Source organism: Mus pahari, chromosome 9 (assembly GCF_900095145.1).
Source record: "Mus pahari chromosome 9, PAHARI_EIJ_v1.1, whole genome shotgun sequence".
NCBI classification, from domain to species: domain Eukaryota; kingdom Metazoa; phylum Chordata; class Mammalia; order Rodentia; family Muridae; genus Mus; species Mus pahari.
Genome location: NC_034598.1, coordinates 68,747,264 through 68,770,135, shown reverse-complemented (window position 1 = coordinate 68,770,135; position 22,872 = coordinate 68,747,264). Strand labels below are relative to the sequence as shown.

Below are 22,872 nucleotides of genomic sequence, written 5' to 3'. Positions count from 1 at the left end.
AGAGAGAGAGAGAGAGAGAGAGAGAGAGAGAGAGAGAGAGAGAGAGAGAGAGAACTAGGATAAATAAAAGCTAACCAAAATGTACTTACTTTATCTTACCTAAGTAAGGGTATGAGATTTTCCTATTCTCTCCACTGTAGAGGATAGCTGCAGCTTGAAAGCCTAGATAAAAATATTTATTAGGCTTGATATGGCATAGTTGATTCATGCTACATCCAAGATAATGGGTACCATGAGACACTGATGCAGAGTTAAAACTTTCATTTTTCCGTTTCTTTTCATTCGTAGTAAAATTTCCAAGAAGCTATCATAAAGCCTTAAGTGGGTCTAACACACGAGTGGATGATTTGAACAAGAAATAAAAATTCTTTAAAATCTTTGAGGGAGGAAAGTTTGTGGAGACACTGCAGTATCGCAAGCAGATCTGCCTGAGATCTGCAGACTCAGAGATATCTGAGAGGCAGGAGAGCCAAGATCCAGAAAGGTCTACCCGAGTGGCAAGATCTACCAGTACCCGAGAAGTCAGGAAGGTGACAAGCTGGTGGGGTGGGTTTTCCACTTTAGAGAAGCATAATTTGCCCTCGTTAATTTTAGAAATTGCTGTTTCGGACCAGAAGGACCACATTTGAATTGCACCATTTTTCCTTTTCTAAGTTATAGCATTAGAGGATTAAAAAAAAACAATGGTAGAATTCTTCAGAATGTGCTGACCATGCCAATGGTAAGTTTAGCCCTTAAACTTGCTAATTACTGACATCTATGTTTGTCGGCGTGCCTAGTGTAAATTCTGTTACCAGCCCCAATTACTCTACTGTGAGAGAATGTGAGAAGGATTCGAAAATGGCCTTTATGTCTCTTTCTTCCTAATATCCTTAATTAATCCTACAGTGCCAAATTTAGAGGAAAATTTTATTGCTGGCTGGAATAAGGTAAGCTGGATTTAAAGAAATTAAAACTACAAGTTGTCAAGAGAAAGCTATTTGAATCTTCTTTTAAATGAGGCTAAAATCTGGGCCCAGGAGACAGTTCATCGGATAATGTGTTTGTGAACAAGCCAGATGACCTGGGTTCAATCCCTAGCACCCATGTGGTGGAAGGGGTGAACTGGCTCTGACCTCCAGTCCTGCACCCTGGCGCTTCTGCATATTCCTCCCTCACACGTAAACACCACGCAAATAAACACAATGAAAATTGCCTGAAGATGAGATCCAAAGCAAGGTCTCTTGGGTGTTCAGAGTCCTCGTCATTGATCAAGGTTGTGGGTGCATTCACCATCGGTAAATTGTCAGCATAACAGAAAATTCACTGACACCGTCACTGCCTGCCTTCCTTTTCCATGAAATCCTTTAGGAGATCTTGCCAGCTTAATTAGATGTCCCTAATCAAAGTCTGAAAGTGTATCTCTCATGACTAGAGGGGGTAAAAGTCACCTTATTGTCTACATGCAGGAAAGAAAATATCCTTAGTTTCTACTGAAAGAAAATGAACAACCGCCAAAAAAGATCACAATACTGATTAAAACATACAAATGTATAGTATCATTTCTTCTTTGGGATACATCATTTATTAATTCCATGCTTCTGAGCCCATTCTAATTATTTCATAAACCCCCTCAACAAGTAACATGGAGACTTCTTATTTCTAACTTTATCTCAAGTCCATTATTGTCCAGGTCAGTAAGGAATACAAGGCTACTGTTTAAAAAGAGCTTTTCAGTTCTGTTCTGTTCTGTTCTGTTCTTCCTTATCTTTCCTTCCTTTTCTTTTCTTCTCTTCTCTTCTCTTCTCTCTCTCTCTTTTTTTTTTTTTTTTGCATTTTGAAGGCAATTTCTTTTTCTTTTTTTAATTAGATATTTTATTTATTTACATTTCAAATGTATCCCCTTTACCATTTTCTCCCTGGAATTCCCCTATCCCATCACCCCTCCCCCTGCTTCTATGAGGGTGTTCCCCCACCCACCTAACCACTTCCGTTTCCCCCACCCTCAAATTCCCTTACACTGGGTTATGGAGCCTTCACAAGATCTAGGGCCTCTCCTCCCATTGATGACTGACTAGGCCATCCTCTGCTACATATGAAGCTGGAGCCTTGGGTCACTCAATGTGTACTCTTTGGTTGGTGGTTTAGTCTCTGGGAGCTCTGGGGGGTACTGGTTGGTTCATATTATTCTTACTCCTATGGGGTTGCAAACCCCTTCAGCTCCTTCCATCCTTTCTCTAATTCCTCCACTGGGGACCCTGTGCTCAGTCCGTGGTTGACTATGAGCATCCTCCTCTGTATTTGTCAAGCTCTGGCAGAGCCTCTCAGGAGACAGCTATGCCAGACTCCTGTCAGCACACACTTCTTGGCATCCACAGTAGTGTCTGGGTTTGATGACTGTATATGGGATAGCTCCAGGTGGGGCAGTCTCTGGATGGCCTTTCCTTCAGTCTCTGCTCCACACTTTGTCTCTGTGTTTCCTCCAGTATTTTTATCCCCCTTCTAAGAAGGACCAAAACATTCACACTTTGGTCTTCCTTCTTCTTGAGCTTAAATCAGTTTTATCAAGTACAACTTGATCCTTTTGTGGGCTGTCTTAGTCACTGTTCTACTGCTGTTTGGAGACACCATGACCAAAGCAACTCTTATAAAAGGTAGCAGTGAATTAAGGACTAGTTTACTGCTTCAGAGGGTTAGTCCATTAACATCATGGGAGAGAACATGGTGGCAGGCAGGTGTGGTTCCAGAGCAGTAGCAGAGAGTTTTACATACTTATCTACTGTCAGGCTGGTAGATAGTGTAGCACTGGGCCTGGCTTGGTGTTAGAAAACTCAAAGTCCAGCCCCAATGATACACTTGCTCCAACTAAGACACACCTACTACAACTAAGCCACACCCACTATAACTAAGTCATACCTACTCTTATGAAGACACGCCTACTACAACTAAGGCATGCCTACTACAACTAAGCCACACCTTCTACAATTAAGTCACACCTACTACAACAAGGACACACCTACTCCAATGAAGGCACACCTACTACAACTAAGAAACACCTACTACAACTAAGTCATGCCTACTCCAACAAGGACACATATAATCATTCCAAACAGTTCACTAACTGGGGACTAAGCATGCAAATATACAAGCCTATGGGAGTCATTCTTGTTCACACCCCAACATGGACCCTGTCATAAGGGCATAATAATTATCTTTCCAGAAAAAAAAAAGAGGAATTTTTCTACATAGTATTTGATGTCATCACATCTAGTATAAAAATATCAGTGAAGCATACCTGGAAATATTATTCAGATAAAATACATAAAACAAGGTCCTACAGAACCAGTGTTTATGAATAACTCAACCTAACGGTATCTACTTTATTGATGATTTATATTTATATTTTAGTTTTCTCTCTTCATCAAAACTAAGCAAAAGCTCGAGATTAGTGCTTGGTACACAGCAAGATTAAGGTACATTGGATAAACAGAAAATCTTTGACTCCAGACTGCCTGGGGCTGTGGCTTAGTAACTCAGCGGTTGAGTGTGTGGGCATGTGGCTTTCACCCATGTAGCTCTGTTACCAATCTTCACTATCTGGCACAACAAACAGATACAATCTTTTACTCAGAGTTAACTAAAAAGCTTAGTTCATAATGAAAGAAAATGTTAGCTATTGTGGAACCCCCCCCCCAAAATGAGAAATATGGAGAAATAATGAGGAAAGAAGAACTGTATACAGTTTTGTTTTTCTTGTATTTGTGCTTTACTGTGCCTCTTTTATCCCCTTAGATATAAATATCAGTTTAGGAAAATCTGAGGTTTGGGTATATAATAACAAAAGGAAGTTTAAAGTTTTGAATTGAATTCCTTTGTTACAAGATCACCTCTGATGTCAACCTTGAATTCAAAATGATGTCCTGTTCAAAATGAGCCTTTCACTTTATGCCAATCACAATGTCACCTAAAGATGATAATCAGAAATAATTTCAAATTGTTTCACATTATGTGAACCAAGCAGACATAAACAAGACATCCACAAATCAGAAAGACTTTAAGAATCATGTTATCCCCCTACAGAAAGCACAATTAAAATGCTATATTTATAATTTATATGATAATGATGTGAGAAAATACAGATGAGGTCCTACAACTGAAGAACAATTATTCAGCTTTCAGCTTTCCTCTGTTTAAAACTTTTTTTTTAAATTAGTTTGAGGTAAATTAAAAATAATGAGAATTGACTTTTAATATTTTCACTTCATCTTTGATTTTCTGATATCCAGCTCCGAATTAGTAACTCTTCATTCTGCTGTTAGCAAGTTTTATTGTAGACACTACCAAAAAAATTCCCCCTTAAGGTTCATTATTATTTGTAGTTTCTTTTATAATAGGCATGAAGTGAAAGATTCATTATATTTCCGTTAACTACGTGATTTTTCATTATTTGACTCTCAATGGCTCATTATTTTCTGAGAGTCTATGACAAACTCTTAATTTTAGTCAAATATATCTATCTACCCCTTGGGCTTGGCTCACTTTTTCTCTAGGATGTTGTATTTTGTTCCTTGGTCCTTAATGAACCTAAAGTTATTCTAGAAGTAATCTAATTGCCAGTTTTTTCATTCTCTACCCAGAACTTAGTTTCTAATTTATTGTTTCATATAGTTCATTATCTCAAGTGCATTGAACAGTGTTTAACATACAGTAAGAATACAAAGAATTTATTAAAGCAATGAACAAATAGTGACTAAAACAAAGTAAGGAAACAAACATAGTTTTCTAATGGCAAGTTTAAAACATTTGCATAATGAAGTACTGGTTGATTCTTCCTTTTAATTTGATGCCATTTTTGACAAAGCCATATGAGTTAGGCAATCTATTGCGATACCTTGAATCAGTCAAAAATAATTCCTAACACTCAGGCTGATAGAGTTTCACTGAGAAGGTGCTGTTTTTCTCATATGAAACTGTGCTTGTTAAACTCCATTTAAAACTTGGCTAAACATATTTTCTTGGTATGCTAATGCCTTTTGCAAACCTTTTTCTTGATTCTGCCATGTAATTTAAAAAGATTCAATTAAGAGAAGAGGATTTAACTAGCTTTGAATGAAATTTCTAGCAAGAACAGATTTTATATTTCAAAGCAGACAGTTGTTTTATTATTAGCTGTATTGGTTTACATTGGAAACAGAATGTTTGCCTCCATAAGTTCCTGCCTCTGACTATATCTCCAGCAATGTGAAGAGTGGTTAGTGGCTAGTGCTAGTAGGTGGGAGGGGGGTTGGGGGGAGGGAGACTGTGAGTGAGACTAGCACCTGTGATTCTGAAATAAATGTCTGAAACACTAAGTATTCAACAAGGTAAAGTGTGAGCCTTTCTTCCCCTAAAACATAGGCACTCCTGGGGATAGGTGCTAATGTTACCAAGTCAAGGGGTTCAGTATCTCTGAGTCTTAGTTTATTTATCTCCAAAATGGAATGAAAATAACCCACTTTTCTGGACTGGAGAGACTGGGAGAATATCAGACACACTCACAATCCTTGAACATACGAGATGACTAATAAGGTATTTATTAAATTAAATTAATTCTGTTGAAAATGTGTTACCAGTAAATTAAACCACTAATATGCCTTCTAAGGAAATAATATAGTGAGTGGGTAAACAAACAGATAAGACTGAAATGTAATTGTATATATTTCAACAACTCTAATAGAAATAAAAAAGAAATAGTATGTGAATAAGTCAAGCACACTGACTCTATTGGAGCATGAAGTTGGAAACTTCAGTGACCAGGTAACTGTGAATGAAACCTGAGCATGGGCACAAATATCCAAGCACGGGAAGAAATTTAGGACACTTTGCTATGTCTCCCCATGTCTTAGAATGACAGTGTCAAATACTAGTCCACAAATAAAACTCCTTGTTTTAAGGAAAACAGGGGAGTATGCATGCTGACTCGTTAATACCTCTCTCTACCAGTGTTTAAACATAAGCTAAAAATACTAAATTTATCAATACTAGAAATAATAACTGATGGATCCCTCGTAAATGATGCTTCCTCTTATAGTTCTTGAAAAAAAAGGAGACAACATAAAAGAAACATTACAGACTACATTTTCTTTCTTTCTCTTTCTTTCTTTCTTTCTTTCTTTCTTTCTTTCTTTCTTTCTTTCTTTCTTTCTTTCTTCCTTCCTTCCTTCCTTTCTTTCTTTCTTTCTTTCTTTCTTTCTTTCTTTCTTTCTGGGGGGTGGGGGTGGGGGAAGTGGTTCGAGACAGGGTTTCTCTGTATAGCCTTGGCTGTCCTGGAACTCACTTTGTAGACCAGACTGGCCTTGAACTCAGAAAACCGCCTGCCTCTGCCTCCCGAGTGCTGGGATCAAAGGCGTGCGCCACCACGCCCGGCATTAGTCTACATCTCTAAAAAACCATTCATGGTTTAAAATATTTTACCATTAATTATGTGTCTGTTTGGGTTTGTTCATGAGGGTGCCAGTGGCTGAGGCAACCAGAGGTGTCAAAGAACCCTGGGGCTGGAGTCAGAAGGACAGAGCTGGGAATCATCTGTACACTGCGAACTGAACTTGAGTCCTCCGAGAGAGCAATATGTGTTCTTAACCTCTGCAGCACAAAAGAGATCCTTTCATTTTATTCTCCTTCATTTTTAAAGTATAATTACATAATTTCCCTGATTCCTACCTGTAATCTTCTCTACGTATTGATGCTGCCCCCCTCTTATCTCATTATGGTCTCTATTTCTCTAATTGTTTACAAATATATAATTCATATATAAATATATTATTTATAATATATATATATCTCCCACTCAGTCCATATAATGTTACTTGTATGTTTATGATCTTGGAAATATATTCTTTTCCATCAAAAGCTCAGAAACAGTAGAGACCTTGCAAATTAGTATCAGTTTCCTCCTATTATCTGATCACTTTCCAAGTGAGTAAAGCTGATCCCTCCTTTGACAGATGAAGAAACTGGGGATCTACAAGGACCTGCAAGTTTGTCAGATCCTGGGAACTATGAAAAGTTCAATTTCTTGGTCAAAGTTCTTAAACTTAAAACTCTTAGAAGATGACTACATTGAAAGACTACGTTCAGCGTGTATCTAAGGATCTGTTGCATAGTTAGATGGTCAGTCATCTTTGACTTTTCAATTCCTGCTGAATGTCTGGGCTTTCTCACCTTTTGGTGTCATTCGAAGAATGCAGCATTTGGTCATGTGCAAATACTCTGCAACCCAGTGGGTCTGAGGATCTCTGGGTCACAAGGATGATTTAGCTGTCACAGGGATGGGCATCATTGTCATCTCAGCTCTGTGCCCAGTCATCTCTGTAAAGCCCAGAGGAGCTTTCTCCATGTTTCTTCATGATTTGATAAGGAAATGAGGCTTGGTGAACATTTAGTGGAAGTTAGGATTAAGGCTCACAGTCAGTATTTGAAGGCTCTAGGAACTAAACTGTGATCTACTGACTCAGAAATAAGGCCTTTCACATTATCTACCTGTAATTCAGAGGATGCAGAGAAAGAAAGCAAAAGTGAATTCCCAGGATAAGATGTAGTAAATGGTACCAAACATCCGTGGCTCAACTCTTGTCATACATGCTAATTAATAAATAGCACCTCTGAATACAAGTTTGTTCTAGATTAACAGGAAAGGGTCCCTGATAAATACTATTCACTGACAGCAACTCGTTTTTTTATTTTTTTTTATTTTTATTTTTTTATTTTAGAACCTTTTAAGGAAGTTTGCTTGTAAAGGCAAATCATTTTCCTAGGCAATATACACAGGTTCTAAATGAACACTGACTTTACAGAACCCTGGCTCTCCGTCGGTTACCTTGTGCTGTTGAGAGTGGACGTTCTAAACAAAAAGCTTCAACAGAAATTAACAACAACTACAATGATATAGCAACATCTCCCACAGCTAGTGGCGTTTCCTTCGGAAAGGGATGTGGAAAGGGAGGTTGAAATTTTTCTTAATCTGAAAAGAATTCTCTCCCTCACCTCTCTACTCCTGTCTGTCTCTCCAGTTTCTGTGTCCTCTTCTTCTGGGTTCGAGTGCATTCTGACCATTATGCTTGGGTGGAAAGTTGAAAGACAGCAAACCTGCTACAGCCACCCAGAGCTACTGATGGGTGGACTAGCAAAGTTCTAGGGCTGAGCGTTCCTTTCTCAGCTCCTGGCCAGGCAGGCGCTTGCGGATACCTGCCCTCCTTGGCGCCGCACTGAAGATTCGCCGTGGCGGAACAGTTGAGTCTCCATCTGGCTACCAACCCACCCGAGCTTTCTTCTCCTCCATCACCACCTTCCTGCCTCCCCCTCCTCCCCCTCCTTTCCGTCTTCCCTCTCCACCCCCGCCCCCAATCTCCTCCTCTTTTTCTCACTACAAGCGGTTGCTGATGCTGAAGCCGAGCGTCACTTCGGCTCCCACGGCAGACATGGCGACATTGACAGTGGTCCAGCCGCTTACTCTGGACAGAGGTAAGGGAGCGGCTGGTCCGTCAGGCCACACAGTCCGCACCGCTTCGCCCTCCGCCCTGCCCAGTCCCACAGGGAAGGCAGGATGCGCTCGGGCAGGGGCAGCTGGGGGAGGAGGATCAGCCCAGGAGGGTTTCGCGCCCGGAGCAGGACACTTTCTTCCCCTCTCTCCTCGCCTGGTCCCCGCTGCCCCTTCTTGCTGCGCTCGCCGGGGCGTAGGTGCTTGCCAGGGCTCGGATGCTTCAGCTGACAGTCTAGGTCCCTCGCCGGGTCGCCTCCGGGCCCCGGCTTTGTTGGAGAGGATGCGCCGGGACCGCTGAGCGCTGGTGACTAGAGGTTGAAGAGGGGCAGAGAAAGCTCTTCCAGCCAGAGCTGCTAAGCGACCAGTGGGGAAGCCAACTGCCAACTGCCGGCGCGGGGACCCGGAGGGAGGAAGTTTGTCCCCGCGCTGGAGATGAGGGGTCTGTGCAGCTGCTGTGACTGGGAGATCGCCCCAGGGCGGCAGGGCGCTTGGCTGGGTAGCTGGGTGCAAAGCTGCGGGACTGCCTGGCTAGGGCGCTGCCCTCGGGCGAAAGGGCAGAGCAGAGCCGGGGCAACCTTCGCCGTCTCGGGGACACCGCATCCGGTAGCTGAGCCGGCTTGGCTCCAGCTTCCCGCCCGGAGCTGCGGCTCCGGTCTTGGTACTCCCTCAGCCTGCAGTTCCAGGGAGGTAGCAACTCCTGTCTCCTGCTCCAGCAAACCTTGTTCTTCACCAGCCAAGTGTACCCCAGTGCCTGGGCTGCAGAAGGCGCGGAGACAAAGCGCAGGCTGGGTAACTGTTTAACTTCTAGCCTGTGACCTGTGCGTCCTACTCTTTGGCTAAAAGCTTTGGCTTAAACCTTTCCAAACCTGGTTACCGGTTTCTCTAGGATCGGGCCCTGCTGAGTGCAATGGGAGTTTCCTTTCTGACTCACCAGGTCCAGTTACTAGGGCTCCAGAGTCCCCAGCTCTGCAGAGAGAGGGCACCTCTAGCTCTGGGTCCACAGCGGCGGGGCTTAGGACCCGGTGCAGTCATTTGAAAATGCTGTGCTCAGAAGAAAATGATTTAGTGCTTGTCCCTCTAAAATTTCTCTTTCTGGAGGATTAAAGTAGCGGGCCCAGCAAGGCAAAAAGAGCATCGTACTGCGAGCACAGAGGCAAAGCTGGTAAACTGTATTTGAGGTTCTTAATTTGTAGAGATCTCTGGTGACTTTCACTCAATCTGTTGGTGCCAAAACGGATATCATGCGGTGCCCATAGCAACCTTACTTAGGGTAAAGAGTTGAAAAATAATTGATTTTTATGTTGGGAAATGTTCGTTTACAAGCTTGCAAATTAATAAGAGTAAAGAGCTCAGAAGTCCGTCGTATAATCTATGATTTTTAGTCCCAATATCATCTGTACTAAGCAGGATAAATCCATTGCTGGTAAGAGCCAAGCAGATGGCAGGCTATTAAAAACGATCGGTTTCCCAAGTATTTCAGTGTGCTGAGCTCTTCTATTGTCCCATTACTGAATTACAGTCATTAAACATCCCGTTTAACTATATTAAACATCCCAAGTTCTAACCGTGTTAGAAGCAAACACTCCAAGAAGACAACGTACCCAAGCAAATTCACATCCCACCACTACTATTAGCAACACAACTAGTCCACTTTGGGGAAGTTTATCTTAGCCCTTGGACACCCCAGTCAGCTGTCTAGAGAAGACCAAGGTTTAAAGTGTGTTCTTCCCTATATTCGGGTGGCACCTGTCCTTCTGTGGTTAGATCCGTGGAGTAAGTAACAAAGGAAGCAGAGCCAGGTTATCTATGGGAACATCTGAATTACTGAACCACTGGCTTTAACTGCTCGGTGTGTAAGAAGTCCGTGAAATTATCTTCCCTCCAGTTCACTGTGATAGTACACTGAGTTAAGTAATTTTATTAGGTTGATGAAATATGGGATTCTAAACTTTGTCCTGGTGTGGTTGGGCATTTGGACATTAGGCTCTGATAATTGTGAAGATGTACAGTGTTAGCAGCCTGTAATTCAGTTATCCCAACTTAGGGCTCAGCATTTGGCCACCTACTGGAGATTTTGGGTCACTCCAAGTTTCCAGAGAGCCATTTGATACATTGGTGGCCCATGTTATAGGCTCTAAATTTGCCCACTCAAAAGCTTTTGGCCCCATCAAAGCCTTTATAATTGACAATCCTTCTTTACTTTAGTCTCCCCCAGTGTGTAAAGCTCCTTGAGGGATGAAGCCGTTTCTGATCCCATCTTCGAATTCCTCATCATCCCTGACTTGTGATGGAATATAACGTTAATGTAGACTAGTGATAGTGAACCGAAGCCTGGAGTACATCTAGAACTGTTCATTATACAGATTTCATACAGAACCTGAGTACAGTTCATGAGATTATGGCCCTGCTGAGCTAGCAAGAGTGCTAGAAAGAAGCACGAAAGGCAGTGGTCATGAACCCTTTTCAGATTCATTTGGTGGATTTCTTCCAGCCACACCTGTTTAGCAATGCCAGGCCCTTTGTTTTTCAAGACTGGGTTTCTCTTTGTAGTCCTTGCTATCCCGGGACTTGCTTTGTAGACCAGGCTGGCCTTGAACTCAGAGATCTACCTGCCTTTGCCTCCTGAGAGCTGGGATTAAAGACAATGTGCTACCCCAGCCCTAAGGAGGATTGTCACTAGTGGACAACAGAGAAGAAGGAAACGGAACTTGTGTCAGGCACTACCAAGTGCATCTTTTCCAATAAGAGGAGGCATGGTTAGAACTCCTGGCTCTTTTCTAGTAATTTCATTTACAGAAAAGAAACATTAATAGGTATTCTTAAGGCTATGCTACCTCTAAGTGGGAGATTTGATTCTCAATTGGTGTCCTTTGGAATCAAGGATGTAGAGTCCATTCAGACAGTATCACAACTGGAGGGGGGTCAGTAGGAACATCATAGTATCCATAGGAGTAGAAAAAATCCATATATATGCCATAGAGTGTGTCAAATGGAACTCCAGAAGCTTGCAGTGAACTAAAGTCTCCAGTAGGTGGCCAAACAATGAGACCTGAGTTGGAATACTTGAATTTCAGACTGTTAAAGCTGCCCAGCTTCACAATTACCAGACCCAAATTCCTAATGCCCAAGTTTTTAAGGAAACAAGTCAAAGCTACATGGTTGAAGTTAAGACTTACTTGCCTCAAATTCCTATAAGATGACTGACAATAAGACTCTTAGAAGTCACACCCAACTTGATTTTCTGTCTGGGAAACAAGACTTGAAGTTCCAGGATGGCTCAAAGGAATGAAGAGGGTAACTGGGGTGCTTTCACATCTCTGTGTCTATACCAAAACTGTTTTCTAACTGCCATCATGACATTGGACCAGCCAGCATTGCAGACCTCAGGGTAGCTGTGGACAGAGTAGACTCCTTTTTACTGTTTCGTAATATTCTTCATTTACTTATTGAGACCTTAATATAAGTCACACTTTATTTTGGGACCAGTGTATACTGAGAAGCTAGACAAATGAAAATTGTAATTTCTGCCACAAGTAAGAGCTGGTAAGAAAGTTTGTTTGTTTGTTTGTTTTTGGCATACAAACAAGTCATTCATCTGTTCATTTAATATACATTTATTACCTGTTACATACTACAGACTACAGCAGCAATTTTCAACCTGTGGGCTACGACTCAAACAACCCTTTCACAGGGGTTGCATATCAGATATTTTTATTTTGAGTCATAACAGTAGCAAAACTACAGTTATGAAGTAACAACAAGAATAGTTTTATGGCTGGCAGGGGGAGGGGGGTCACCACAGCATGAGGGATTATACTGAAGGGCCACAGTGTTAGGAAAGTTAAGAACCACTGTGCTACAGGACCACAAGAAAAAAGGTTTCCCATTTCTATGAATCCTAAGCATCTACTAGGGAAGACAAATGGTAACAAACTGATTGACTAAAAAATATTGAGTGTCAGCCTCATTCCAAACACTTCTCTAAGCACTGTAATGGTACCATAGTAAAATCTAATGGCGTTGGCATGCTTATGAGAGAGATAAAATGTACAGAAATGAGATTGCTGGAGAGAAACTAAAACTGAACAAAAGACAAAAAGCCACTGTCATAGATATATTAATCAAGGAAAGACCCCTTGAGAATGTGACATTTGAGAAGAGCAGCAGATAAAGGGAGAAAACAAATTATCAATATTTGGGGGTGAATAGACTCAGGATGAAGAACTGCCGGCCTCCAGGCACATCACAGTAGCCACTTTGAAAAGGCAACCAAAAGAGGAGCCTTAGAAGAGGGATATCTGAAGATGGTGGCCAGGGGCCAGATGCTGTGACTCATGATAATGATGTTAGATTATATGAGGCTTTGCAATGCATGGAAGCAAATAATCAGAGAAGAGACTAGGCGGGGCGAGAGCTATTTGGTTACTGTAGCTCAAGGAAGTCTCGCTGAGAAAGGAAAACTTACCGTTGTCTTCATCTATTAATACAACCCTGAGGAAAAATCCATCCTAGTGAAGTAAGTATGCATATCTGTGGGCCCAGATCTACTTCTTGCTTTTCATCTGGTTAATACACTGACAGGAAAACAGTCAAAGAGATTAAGACAACTGAAGGACTCATTATGACATAAAGGTACAGCTTAGGTTAAAAAACTTGGTTGTATAGGCCTAGGAAATCTACAGGTCAGTTTTACATCAGGTTTTATGGCCAGGCTAATATAGCATATATGATTATTTTCAAAGATACACCAAGCACTGTAATTTTCATAGAGCTGCACATAAATCTCCCTCTTGAATCCAAGTGATCTTTCCTATTATGGGATGGATAGCAATCAGGATAGACAGCAGTGTAGACAGCAGTACCTGCAATTCACCCTTGAGCCTAAGGAAGATTCTGATGGGAGGTGCATGGAATGTATCTCTTCTCAGCTTTAAAATGTTCTCAGACCCTCTTCCAATTCCCAGGGACTGGCTTGCCCAGATTTTAATCTCTAAAACTAGGTGTGACCTTCAGCTAAACTCAGGGCAACCAAGCCAAGGGCAGCTCCTGATACTGCATCCCTTCATCTTTATAGAAAACAGAAATGCTTCACTGTATTAAACACTGAGTCCTTCTGGGGACTTCCTGGGGGTACAGTGGCTTCAACTCTCCTTCAAGTTCAATTTCAAGGTCAGAAAGGAAAATATGAAAAAACCCTTTAGATACTCACCCTTGCTTATGAACTTTTCCCCCTCAAATTGAAACCAAATTGCTTAAAAACAAAACTATGGCTTATAATGTGATAATACAAAACCTACTGTGGATTAAAAATGAATAACTAATATTTTCCTATGGAGCCAGAGAGATAAGTCTGCAGTTAAGAGTAAGTACTGATCCCAGGAACCAAATGTGTTTCCCTGTACCCATTTCCGTTGACTCATAATACCTGTTACACCAGCTCCAGACGACCCAATTCCTTGGCTTTATCTGGCCCTTGCTCATGTGGACATATCTCCATACATTAAAACAAACACATCTGTGCACAATTAAAAAGAAAACAAATATTTTAAATACATTTCTAGGAGTTAATTAAAATTACACAATTTTAAATTCCTTGGTGTTTGGGGTGATGCGATCAACAACTGACAATCTATTTTAGTTTGTACACAAGGTAAATGTCGTAGCCACCATTATCTACATTCTCTGTGACTCAACTTCAATTTGGATAAGTTGCAAAGATACAAATGGAAATCGTTAATTCTTGGCTTCTCTCAGTCATAATTTAAATTATTGATTAATCTAGTCTTAAGTGTATTTCTTCATTTTAACAGATCAAATTTTTGTCCTTTAAAGTTTCCACTGGGAAACCAAGAACTTTTATATTATCGATCTCAGTATTATGGGGGGGGGGGGTCATGAGGACAAAAATTGGATGTCTGTGAGAATCCCATCTTCTTCATAGCAGTTGTGATGCACTAATGCATTCTCTTTTCCTTCTCACTTTTTAAGGCACACACAGCCTGTTACTTTATATATCTTCCAATTTGAGCTCTGGGCAGCCTACAGATTTTCTAATCAAACAACATTCATAGTTTATATGAAATCTATATTTATCTGAAAATTGGTTTTGCTCACAGTCCAAAGAAGTCCAGTCTCACGCAACTCGGTTTTCAGTTTTTGTTTTTATTCTGAAGGATTTTTATGACAGAAAGCTAAGGACTATAATTTTGACTACTGTTTCAAAGGTGCATGCCTGATTATCTTGACAGCGATATGCTATATCCCATCCCAAGGCTTCGCCAACAGCTGCAGCCTGATACACTTTAGCTCATGAATATTATGTAGCTGCTCACTTTAAGAAATTATTTTCTGCAGGTACTGAAAAACATTTTACAAACTATTTTTGTTGTATGTCTACTTTGGCGTGGTCCTGTCATTCATGATATTAATGTTTTTGTTTTGCTGGTACATTTTTAAATCACAGAAAGCTCCTAGCTATGTAGTAGGGCCTGAGGAATATTTATTAACACCAACCTAAAATAATTCACAAGCAATGTCTACCTTATGTTGTCACTTTGCTAGTGTGTGTGTGTGTGTGTGTGTGTGTGTGTGTCTGTCTGTCTGTCTGTCTCTGTCTGTCTATCTGTGTCTGTGTGTATCCTACCACATGACCAGAAATAATGAGAGTCACTGCTGTTGATAGTCATAGTTCCATCTCCACTTCCTGCATAGATCCTACTGTTTTAATTGGTGACTGAATCAAATACTTAGTCCCATAATCAGACCATGAGATGTTAATAATTTTTAAAGACTAATTTGCATGTGCATGTGCTTTGGTGGTGTGCCTTGCAAGAGTGCCAGATGCTCTGAAACTAGAGTTACTGAGAGTTGTGAGCTAATAATCTCTGGGTGCTGGGAATTGAACTTGGGTCCTCTGGAAGAGCATCCAGTGCTCTTAACTGCTGAGCATCTCTCCAGCCCCAGGAAGACTTTTTTTAGTGTCAAGTAGGGCTGCAAAGTAACCGGCCCCAGCCTAGTACACATACATAAGCTCCTCAGTGGTTTTGCTTTTCATAACCAACAGTTAACGAACAATAGAACATGATAAACAGCTCAAGATAGACTTATTCTGTAAGCACTCTCCGTTGACAAAAAGTCTTAAAAAGTCATAATGATCTCACCAATTCATTACCTCTAATCAATTAGGTAGCAAGAAGTTTTTGAGATTGAGTTTTGCTAAGTCATGTGCTCTCTGTACTTGAAGACTTGCCTAGCAGAAGCAAATATGACCAAAACCACTTAAAAGCCACATGGGACTGAGATTTCTTTTGAAGTTGTACTCAGACATCTGTCCGTATTGCCCAGAAAGCACAGAGCTCCTGGTTTAAACGAATCCCCACATCTAGAAACACTGGAGCTATTTCAAGTCCACCTGGTTTTTGCTCTTTTTGTTTACTTGCTCACTGTTGTCATAGTAACATTAATCCTGCATAAGGTCTTCTAGCAAAGAATTGCCATTATGAAAAAAAAGGATAGATTAATGGAAGTCACAGAATGTTCATGGGATTTTAAACCTCCAGGTTAAGTGTGGGGGCGTAGGGGAGGGAAGAAGTGAGCATCATGTGATAGCGGGTCTGTTGAACGGCCATGGGATACTGGACAAAGAGGCCATGAGACTACTGAAAGGCATGATTAAGGAAAGTTAGATAGCAGGAGGTTGAACAGGAAGCCTGGTTTTGAGAAAATCTATGTTTTAAGGAATGACAGACCAAACTATCTGACGCTGCCTCCTGGCAGAATATAAACCATCTTATTAAAATAATAAAATATTGACCATTAGAAAAGAAAGCAAGAGTTCGGGTCAGGGAGAATGGGTAGGTTGAATTTCCTAAGCATAGCACAGCTGTGTTCCACACTCAGGATGCTATTAGCTGTGCAAGAGTAAACACGGAGCGATGTGAAGTGAGTTTCTAGTGGTTGAATGCTGCTCTGTGAATGAATGCCTCTGTCCTCTGCATCATCCCTGAGACTCCAGCTGAGTGCCATAAATTATATTTTAATCAAATTTATTGGTGACGTATGGTTTGGGAAAATAAGAAATAGTCGCACCAACAATATCAGTATTCTAAGATTGTACCTATCTAAAATGGCAGGTTACAATGAAACAGATAAAATTCAGTGGAGGGGAACATGACATGTAGCTCTCATTCATTACCTGGAATCAAGTTAGTATGTGATTAGATTCATATCGACAGCATTGGTATACGACAGGGACAATCTTATTTAAGAGTGGTGGATTTGGAAAATATTGATCCATTTATTTAATAATGTCAAAACAAGCTGTGATTAAATCATCAAGATATTAAAAATCAATCTCTTTAAAATTAAAGGTAAAACAAGTACCAATACTGTAATAAAACACTACTACTCCATAATCTAAGGGGAATTGTTTTATGAATACTAAAAATTCTCAAACTTCATAATCCCTCTATGTTGGTGATTTCTGATGTTAGTGATGTTTTAAATTTTAAAGCACAATGAAAACTATCCCAGCTCAGAAAAGTTACTCAATTAAGATACAGTGCTCAACAGCAGACCTAACATCTTGCCATGTAGATAGTATAGTATCTAGAATTCTCAAGGCCTGCTTAAAAGTTGCCACCACCCATCATTGTGTTAACTAAAAGAAACAGGAAGTAAATATCTAGATTCCCCCTAGGGAGGAACTATCACCCCACTTAGCTATGAACCACAGAGTTCCTAGAAAGTGGGGTGGTTCAATGTTAGAAACTATTTTACTCCAATGCTTTACACGTATGATAAAATCTAAGCTTAATATGTGATTTCAACACACACAGCCTTTAGTGACCTGTAGAAGGGTTTTCTTCAATATGATATGGATTAGCTATCAGATGCAGTGTTGGATGCTGTATTTAAACACTCAGGATGAAACTATATTTAAGCTCTAGAACAATACAGGGAAAAAAAAAGATTTAACCAATGCTATAAGATAAATAAATGTAAGCAAAATACTATGAATACTGAACTGTCAAAATGGCCTCTTTTCAGAGTATTTGATTGTCAACTGAAAAACTATTAGAAGGCATAATTGAATTTCCCAGAGATAATCATTAATGCCACAAATCAGTGCTCACATATCCAAATAGGACTTAAAATAGTAATCTTGCATCCAAATAACAAGTTTTTAAAAGTCAATGAAAAGATAAAGTGCAGTTACAAAATACAATAAAAAAGGCAGAACTAAAAGATGATAGGTTTTGACTGCCCACTCTGTCACATACCTGCTACATATTTGAGAATAGGGAATACAGAGGGAAACAAAAAGACAGACAAGGTCTCTCTCAATGATGTGCTTGCTTTGCAGTTAGGGTAGAAAAGACAAAAGATTTAAATAGGTGAGAAAACAGCGGGACTCCATAGAACAATACCTACAGAGAATAGGACATAGGGAAACAGGAGCAAAAGCCACTTACACAGTGAGGTCTAGAAGGCCACATGAGGGCATGACATCAGAGCAGAAGTAGGTATTGTGGAAAGAGGGATGCGTGAGTGCAAAGATTACCATTTTGGTAAAAGCAAAGGAAAGGAGAATTCAGGGCACAGTAAAAAGGAGAAGAAGAGATCGGAAAGGATGGGGAGTGGACAGAAGCAATACCTGCCTAAAGGATGCGAGGAGTGATGGCTAGCCAACGCCCTGTAGACTGAAGATGGGAACTGCAATGCTATTTTCCTTCCATTCCTTTTTCTTCTCCATCATTTCAAGAGTACTATCTTGCATAGGAAGCAACAGGATGCTGGTCAGAGATGTCCTGCCTACATTTAATTGCCAGCTTTTCTGCTTTCTGCAACATCCACAGAAGTTTCTTAACTGTTTTGAGTTCCAGTTTTCCAATCTGTAAAGTACAAATTGTAAAACCAGTACAGTATCAAAGACGTAGATTTGTTGATTTTCATATCCTAATATGTCTAAAATGCTCATACTAGGTCTGACACGTAGTAATCATTCAATGGCTGTCATTGTTTCTTCCCTGAGTCCTGCATGGAGTATGACCCCAATGCACAGGGCAAGGATAGAGAATACTTCCTTTATCATGTTACATGAAGAGACTGGAACCACACTTAGGTTTGGGATTCAAAAGTTGCGGAAGTTGTTGGAAATGCTTAACAATCCAAACAAAGTATTTTCTGCATATGTAACTCGTATACTATACATGCTCCCTAAGTTGTTCATTTTTTGATAGGTCAAGCACATATATGCCATGGTGCTGATATGAAGGACAGAAGACAAGCTTGGGTGCCAGTCTTTGCCCTCTGCCTAGTTTGAGACAGTCTCCTTCTGTTCTGGCTGCTGACTTTAACTCATGTGCATTCCCGGCTACTTGGCCCACACATTTCTGAGGGAGTCTTCTCTCTCTGCCTTCTATTTCACCACAGGAGTCCTGAATTCATAAGTTTCTATATGTACCATTGTATGCTTTGTGGTATCATAGTAATACAAATATAATTCCCTAATATTTGCTGAATAAATTATTGTTTTGGCCTGTGTAGTTTCATGGTAGTACAAACAAGCAAAAAAAAAAAAATGAAGAGAGCAGTAGATTTTTATTAAAGAGAAATATTCCCATATTTGTGTCCTTCAATATTAGAATTGATCTCTTCTAAAATTATTGAGCATTTTATTTGTGCACATTGTCCAGGGAAAAGATGATTAACAAACTTCAATTATTTTTCAAGACAGACTTAAATATTCAATAATTGCTTTGAGTATGTGTTCAGTGGTGTTTTCCTACATACAAGTTGACCACACACAGATACAAAACAACAACAACAAAAAGGAATGTAATAGGTAGTTGAGAGGTAAAATGAAAGAGTGATTTTGCCTCCCCTTATCTTAGAGCTATTTAGTTTTAAAGCATAGTATGATTCTTAGAAGCAGACGCGGAAGGTTGGGGAAGGCAGTATGGATCCAGGTGGCTGAACACCGGTTCAGTGTCTCCCTTTCCAGTAGCAGCAGCCATATACCTTCACTTCGTTGTTTTTCATCCATGGATGTTAGTTAGATTTTGTCAACCTGACACAAGCCAGTGTTGCCTGGAAAGAGGATATGTCAGTCGAGGAATTGTCTTCTAGATTGGGCCGTGGACCTGTCTTGGGGCATTTTTCTTTATTGACAATTGGTATAGGAAGGTCTAGACCACTTACAGACAGTGAGGCCTCTAGGTGCACGATCCTGGATTGTATCATTAGAAATAAAATCGAGCAAACTATGAAGAGCAAGTCAGAAACAATGATCCTCCATAGCCTCTGCTTCAGGTCCTGCCTCCATGTTCCTTCCTTTAACGAATGAACTGTAAGCTCTAGGTTGAGGTTTGGTCAGTTGCTATGTATTGTAATGCCACATGAGAGCCCCTTTAGTTGGCAGGTAGACAGACCCAAGGGACAGACACTATGTGAGTTTGCCCCGGGTTATTTCTGATTGGTGAATAAAAATACCTACAGCCTATAGCTGGGCAGAATTGAGGTAAGTCAGCAGGGCTTGGTGTTCCTGGGAGACCAAGAGGAGGGAAAGAATTTGGAGAGTAGAGAAAGATGCCATAAGTTTGGAGTCAAGAAAGCATGGCCCTAATGGATGGCCAATTAGAGTTAAGAGCAGCCCAGATGAAATATAGTAAGTAATAACTTAGGATTATCTATAGGAAATAGGTTTTTAATAGCATAGAGGGTAGATATCTGTCTTCAGGGCCCTGCTTTTTTTTTCTTGTAACCCATGGAATCTTTTTCCTCTCTCCCCCTTCTTCTCTCCCTCCTCTTAGTCTCCGAAGCCTGGGAACACCCAGCTCTGGTTACCTCAACTCTGCCCAGCTACAGAGTGTTGACATTTTTATTCACCAATCAGAAATAACTTGGGGGCAAAACCACATAGCTTCATTTGGCTCTACCTGCAAACTCTCTAGTCTCTGGGATAATCAGGCCTTACCCCCCCCCAAACTCCCACCCTGGGCCCTCACACTTAGCCCTACATTACATAGCTACTGACCAAACTTCAACAGCTCTAACGTGAAATAAATCCTTACCTTTTGAGTCATGGTGTTTATCACAACAGTAGAAAGAAAGCTGTAGCATTATGTATCCTTGGTCTGTTTTGTTGGGATCCTTTTTCTTTTCCTCTGTAAAACTGATAATAATGAGTTTCCATCTCATTAAGTTGTGGGAAAGGTTAGCTGAGAAGACACACACAGACATATACACATAGACGAGCTCAAGCATCATCCCGATAGGCTAGGAAATGCTCATTATCGAGGGCTAGTCCCCATCTCTGCCTTTTAAGGTCATGCTTACCTTCCCAGCGCAGTAAGGGGAAAAAAATCACAGAGACTTCAGCCTTAGATAGGTATGCATTTTGCCGATACCTCTGCGGCATGCTGTGCACTGGAGCTTGGAACAGTGTTTACGTTCTGCGTGTTTTAGGTCCTTTTATCAAAAACAATAACACCTACTTTGCATGGTCGTGCATTTCTTTGGTTCTTTTTTTGTTCACATAAACATTCAGGAAAAATCAGAAGCCTCCAATCTGCCAGTTGCCAAGGCAAGAGTTCCGTATAGCAGTCTAGGGAGAAGAGGCTCTTGACAGATAACATTTGAGGACATACTTTGAGTCATAACAGCCATAGCTAGAACACGCGATCACTGATTGCATGCCAGGCATTGTTCTTAACTCTTTACATAATTACTGAAATATTTCATTTCACTTAACAGTCAAAAAAGAATCCTGTGAGGTAAGTGTAATTGTTATTTTGAAGAGTTGGTAATTGAAGCACAAAAAGAATTTTAGCACAGGTGGATTGATTCTTAACCCCTGGGTTTAATTCTATGCTACATTGTCAAGAACAAGTTCAGAGGTCCCTAACATGCACTGAGGAACATGAACTTGTAAGGAAAAATAGAAGCAGCAATGCTTGCAAAAGCTTCAAAGGGAAGACAGGTCAGAAAATCCAAGGCGAGCACAGAGCAGCCAAGAGATTTCATCTGTGCTTATGAAAATATATTTACTACACTGAGATTGATTTAAATTGTGTAGTTTAAAATTGTAACATACACACTTGAAAGTAGCTGGTGGTTATACACGGATGTGCCCATTGTTTATAATGGCTATTCTTAGGGTGAAAAAGGATTTACCAAGGGAATTACAGGAATATACCAGCAATACCATGTGTCTTTTTTCTGGGCTATAGCAATGAAGCAAGAGATAGTGACTGTGGCCTTTTAGATGACCTTTCAGTCATCTTTATTGCACAGACAAAACTTTATGCTTTGGAATTTTGACAGGTTCTCGAAAGGGTAATGGGACTCCAGGTTCTCTTATTTTTCTGCAGCCTTTGCCTCCAAACAGGAAAAGCCAAGGGGATTGAGGGATAGAATATGGCCTGAATAGCATGTCCCAAAAGAAAATTCCAGTATCTACCTTTCCCCATCTTCAAGAGTAGTTCTGGATGTCCTGAAGTGTATAAACACACTCAGCTTACCCATTCTCAAACTCTGGGGTTCAGTACAAACTTCATTGGCTCAAGTACGACACTAGGACAAGCATGTTGAAAGGACACTGAAAAGTCTTCTCTCTCGTTTCATTTCTATTGGTTGCTTGCTTTTTCTTGGATCTCCTGAGACAGGGTCTTACTCTGTGGTCCCAGCTTCCCCCGACTCTCACTGTATACACCAATCTGGTTTCAAACTTGTAACAATTAGTTCCCCAGTACCAAGATCACCTGTTGTATGTGTTTCTCTCAATCATTTTTATACAACACATGTTGATTGGCATAGTTTTCTTCTGCACTGTGGCATATAACTTTCTAACAAATTGTCTAAGTGAATAGTGGAACAGCAAAGCTGACTATATAACACAGAAGGAGCACTGAGTTATCTTGAAAGTTCTGCATTTGTCCAGCTTCAATGTATTTTAGAGAGCTAAGGTTGACAGACATACTATGGATAAATGTATTCTGTGTCCACTCAGACATCAATTTCGTCTATCAACAGACATCCAACTCTTGCCACATAGGCACACTGAAGATTGTCACCACTGGGGTGTGCGCGCGCATGTGTGTGTGTGTGTGTGTATGTGTGTGTGTGTGTGTGTGTGTGTGTGAGTCTGTTACAATGATAGACTCTTACTGACTGAATGGTTATTGTTCCTTAAGATGTACATGTTAATGTTATACTCTCCCGTGTGAAAGCCCTTGTGGTGGAGCTTGAGGGAGATTGTTTGGTTTAGATTATGTCAGGAAGGTGGGATTCCCATTACTAGATAACTGTGTTTGTAACAAGATGGAGATTCCTCCTAGCTTTGGCCCTCTTCCTCTCTCTCTCTCTCTCTCTCT

General features: G+C 40.6%; 1 protein-coding gene across 3 annotated transcripts in view; it reads left to right on the top strand.

Moving 5' to 3' along the window:
- The first annotated feature begins 8,175 nt into the window (after positions 1 to 8,175).
- The window catches only part of Lin7a (lin-7 homolog A, crumbs cell polarity complex component), a 156,100-nt gene continuing 141,403 nt past the window's right edge, over positions 8,176 to 22,872 (top strand). The window contains exon 1 of one of the 3 annotated variants that reach the window (XM_021205313.2): positions 8,176 to 8,478. In XM_021205313.2, the coding sequence (XP_021060972.1) occupies positions 8,397 to 8,478 (82 nt within the window). In that variant the 5' untranslated portion in view covers positions 8,176 to 8,396. The remainder of the gene's footprint in view (positions 8,479 to 22,872) is intronic. The other 2 variants (XM_029542226.1, XM_029542227.1) reach the window with 2 other exon arrangements.